We start from the raw sequence: 5,000 nt of genomic DNA, 5'->3' as shown, positions 1-5,000 counted from the left end.
GAGAGGAAGAGAGAGAGAAAAAGAGAGAGAGAGAGAGGAATTGTGAAGTTCAAAAGAGAAGAGGAGGGAAAGAGCCCGAGATGGAGGACTGGGAGTGGTGGGGGAGGGCGGGGGGGGAGGGGTTCAAAGGAGGAAAGAGAGACTGAGAAGAGAGAGAGGGAGGTTGGGAGGAAGAGAGAGTATTTTAGTTATTCGTCGCAGATAACCAGCGCTTCTATCCTTGGGGACAATATGACACCCAAGTGATGGTCAAGGAGTAATAAAGGAGGATAACATAGATAACATAAAATGAAATAGAATATAAAATAACACGAAATAACATAAAGGTAACATAAAACAATAATATGAATAATATATATATATATATATATATATATATATATATATATATATATAAATATATATATACATATATATATATATATATATATAATATAGTATAATATAATATTGATATAATGTAATATATAATAGCAATATATAGTATAAAAAACATAACATAAAATAAAAAATAACATAAAATAGAAATAACGTAAATCCTCACTATGCTCTCCTGAAGGGAAATTAGTCTCAAATCATAAAGGAACGATATTTGACTCTGGTCCGTAGGGTGTCCCCGAATGACTGATTGTATAAAACTTGTACAATCAGTAATACATATGGGGAAGAAAGACAGGGAGGGAGGAAGGGAGTGAGGAAGAGGGGGAAGAAGGAAGAAGCAAGAACGGAGGAAGGGAGGAAGGGAGGGAGGGAGGGAGGGAAGGAAGGGTGTGTGGGAGGGAAGGAAGGGAGGGAGGGAGGGAGGGAAGGAAGGGTGTGTGGGAGGGAAGGAAGGGAGGGAGGAAAGGAGGAATGGAGGAGGGGAGTGAGTGAGGAAGACGGGGGAAGTAGAAAGAGGGAGAAAGGGAGGGAGGGAGGGGAGGGAAGGAAGTGAGGGAGGAAAGGAGGAAAGGAGGAATGGAGGAGGGGAGTGAGTGAGGAAGAGGGAGGAAGTAGAGAGAGGGAGAAAGGAAGGGAGAAAGGGAGGGAGGGAGGGAGGGAGGGGGAGAGAGGAAGGGAGGAAGGGAGCGAGTGAGGAAGAGGGAGAAGTAGGAAGAGGGAGGAAGAAAGAGGGAAGGAGGGAGAAGAAAGAAGAAGGAAGGAGGGAGGCAGGAAAGGAACGAGCGAGGAAGGGAGGAAGGGAGGGAGTGAGGAAGAGGGGGAAGTAGGAAGAAGGAGGAAGAGGGAGGGAAGGAGGGAGGAAGAGGGGAAAGTAGGAAGAGGTAGGAAAGGGGAGGGAGGGAGGGGGAGGGAGGAAGGGAGGAATGGAGGAAGGAGAGGAGTGAAGAAGAGAGGGAAGTAGGAAGAGGGAGGAAGAAGGAGGAAGGGAGTGAGGAAGAGGGTGAAGTAGGAAGAGCAAAGAAGGAGGGAAGGGGGGCGGGAGGAAAAAGGAGGAAAGGAGGGAGGAAATGGGGGAAGAGGGAGGGAGGGAAGAGGGAGGAAGAGGGAGGGAGGGAAGAGGGAGGAAGAGGGAGGGAGGGAAGAGGGAGGAAGAAGGAGGAAGGGAGTGAGGAAGAGGGGAAAGTAGGATGGAAGAGGGAGGAAGAAGGAGGAAAGGAGTGAGGAAGAGGGGAAAGTAGGAAGAGGGAGGAAGAAGGAGGGAGGGAAGAAGGAGGAAGAAGGAGGAAGGGAGTGAGGAAGAGGGGAAAGTAGGAAGAGCGAAGAAGGAGGGAAGGAAGGCGGGAGGAAAGGAGGAAGAAGGAGGGAGGAAATGGGGGAAGAGGGTGAAGTAGGAAGAGGGCGGAAGAAGAAGGGAGGGAAGAGGGAGGAAGAAGGGGAAGTAGGAAGAGGGAGGAAGAAAGAGGGTGGGAGGGAGGGAGGAAGGGAGGGAGGGAGGGAAGAGGGGTTTTTGGGATTAGTCCAGAACGACGTCCGTCTGGCAACTGGATCGAGTCTTCATCATCGTGGTCGTCGTCTATTTTGGACTTCACCAAACAAACTTCCAACTACAAAGCGAATCGAACAAAAGAACGGGGAGCTGCCCTCGGCGACAACTGCTTGTGCTGCTGCTGCTCTTGCCAGCTTCTCCTGCAGCTGCCTCATGTTAAGATCACCTGGGCACTGATACTTATTTGTTCTGGCTGTCGCCAGGAGATTTTATTCAACCGAGGGAAATACCTGTGTAGAGGAATGGAAGGTGTCTCTCCTCCTCCTCCATCTACTCCTCCTCCTCTTCCTCTTCTTCCTACTCTTCCTCCTCCTCCTACTTCCACACACATACACACGCACACTCGGAGTTAGAGTAAATTGATTAGTATGTTAGTATATCTGGTATATGACAGGGCGATTGACCATATACCCTTTCAATTGGTAATCTACGAGTATTTCCAAAGCAAGTAAGAGTTGGGGAGAAATTACGATTTTATTTGAATTTTATAAAAAAGGGATATTACTTTGTTTATATTTTCATACTAGAGCATTCAGTAGGTGAACACACATCCACACACACACACACACACACACACACACACACACACACACACATACACACACACACACACACACACACAAGCGGTCATATATGAGCTCTGAGCTCTCTTCCGGGAGGGAAATAACTGTCGATCACGAGTCTCCAACACGTGATCCAAGACAATGGTGAATCACACACACATGGACCGAGAGAATGGAAGTTGGTTTCCAGCCTTGTAGATAAACCATACGAGGAGAAACCATGAGTAGAAGCTCTGGACCCGATATCATTTAAGGAAGGGAGAGAAAGAGGCAACCTGATTGCCGTATGTTCAAGTCCCCGAAGGTGGGGGGGGGGGCAAAAGCGACAGGAAAGATCTCCTGGTTTGGGACATCAGGTCGTCAAGAGGTCATGGGAGAGGTCATGGAAAAAGAAATGATGTTAAGAAATAGAGTTTTACATACATATGCGTCAGCTCCTGAAAACAACAACAACAACAATTGGGTGATATTTTCGTAGCTGGAAACATTGACAAATTCAAAGCTAGGTTTGGTAAATGGAGGATGAAGGATGGGAATTCGTCAATGTAGATCCTTTGCTGTAAACTACAGTTAAGTAAAAACAATTAGGCAAACACACACACACACAAACACACGCACGCACTCACACACACACACACACACACACACACACACACACACACACACATCTCTATACACACATATGTATATGTATATGTGTATGTATACACACACACACACACACACACACATATATATATATATATATATATATATATATATATATATATATACATAAATACATACTTATAAAATGATAATGATAGTAATAATAATAACAAAACAAATAACAACATCGGAACTATCATAATAACAATAACAACAGCAACAATAACAGTCGTACTCACCAGATCGGCACCTGCAGGGGTCGTGTTTGTCGAGGTAGTGTTCGAGGGTGTCCCAGCCACCTCCCACTCGAACCATCACGTGGTTGCGGAGGATCTGGAGGAGGAGAAAGAGGAAGAGGTTGACAAGCGGCACAATGATAAGTGATTTGCTTTGGTTTAATTTCACAAACTCCTCCTTAACAAGAGGCTAGGACGGTGCTCCTTACAGAGGACTTTGTAGCGTGGAATTTAATGAACCATGCCCTTGGTTCAACTCGCCGGTGGCAGGATTCGAACCGCCATCACCTCGATCTTCGCCGCAAGTAGCGACGCTCTAACTCGCTCGGCCAGCAAAGGGGGAATGATATGTGATGTTTAATAAATGATAAAACAAGATGGCAGACAGAAGAACTTTCAGTCCATAACGAGGTCTGATTTTAAGGTAAATAAAAAAAACAAAAACAAAAAACAAAGAACACGTGAATAGAGATGAATAAAAAAAAAAAAAAAATCACCTGTTTTTAGTATGAAGAAAATGAATGAAGTGCATCACAGCGGTTTAAGAAACTTGAGTTTCTAGTTTACATATAAGATGATAGAAGGAATAAAATTAGACTATAGTGAGCTGCTAGCTCGTCATGGGATTACCCATCAGATGGATGGTAGAAATAATTTGGTGCCAGTCTCATCAGTATTCCAAACTTTCTTCGGAGGTGATCGTCTCAAACTTATTATACCACATCATATAGTTTTATTTTATTTATCTATTTGTTTATTTTATTTTATTTTCTTTTTTTTTTCCTTGGGGGGGGGGTGGAAGCGTTCGAACTCTCTATGGATTGGAATCCTTCCCACTGATGTCCTCTCCCTTGTTATCCCATTATATAAAGTCCAATGGTTCTCAGCCAGCATGGTGGTCCATAGACCGCCTCCCCCCCCCCCACCCTACCCAATCCCCTTAATGTGCCACACCGTCTCACCATCGAGACCACAGATCGAAATTTAGTGGATGCCCGGCTGTTCTGTTCAGTGTCGAAGCGGTCCCCACGAGTTCGAAGGAAGAAGATGAGGAGCCTGCACCAGGAGGCGCTGAGTAGCTACGGCCGAAGCCCTCACCTTTGCTCTATGATGCGTTTGGACTTGTGGACTGCGGGGTTCGAACCTACAACTAAACGAATACGAGACCAGCATGCTTCCGTTGACGTCAACAGCAGTTCATAAACAATGGAAACCAGGTTGAACACCCTCTGGAACCACCCATTCATAATGAACAGAAGAGGATCTACGCCAAGTTCTCTTGGACAGAAGAGGGTCCACGTCATCATCCGCTTCAGAAGCTCCGGGTGGGTGAGTTACGCCAGGATGAGCGTGCCAGAGCTTGCAAGTTCTGCCCCGGGTGATCATGGCAGTCATCCGGAGGACATGGCCGGATGCGACCCCTGAAGAAGGCAAAGAACAGGAGGGTGGAGTTGCGGTCGAAGATGTGGAAGAGAGATCGAGGACAAGAGGCTGGTCAACGGAGTAGTGATGGTAGAACGAATGGAGGGCAGTGCCCCCCTCCTATCTCTCCTTCTCTCTCTCTCTCTCTCCCTCTTTCTCTCTGCCGTATTGGTCAAATTCGGAAGCTTCCAATGTTCGGAAATG

At 46.1% G+C, this 5,000-nt stretch overlaps 1 protein-coding gene across 1 annotated transcript in view; it reads right to left on the bottom strand.

Moving 5' to 3' along the window:
• The window catches only part of LOC143018619 (uncharacterized), a 371,982-nt gene that overhangs the window by 15,247 nt on the left and 351,735 nt on the right, over positions 1-5,000 (bottom strand). The window contains exon 5 of the mRNA XM_076174141.1: positions 3,378-3,471. Within this exon, the coding sequence (XP_076030256.1) occupies positions 3,378-3,471 (94 nt within the window). The remainder of the gene's footprint in view (positions 1-3,377; positions 3,472-5,000) is intronic.

Source organism: Oratosquilla oratoria, chromosome 35 (genome assembly GCF_046742065.1).
Source record: "Oratosquilla oratoria isolate Oo_2021 chromosome 35, ASM4674206v1, whole genome shotgun sequence".
Taxonomy (NCBI): domain Eukaryota; kingdom Metazoa; phylum Arthropoda; class Malacostraca; order Stomatopoda; family Squillidae; genus Oratosquilla; species Oratosquilla oratoria.
Note: the sequence above shows the minus strand (reverse complement) of the source record. Positions and strands in the feature narration are given on the sequence as shown.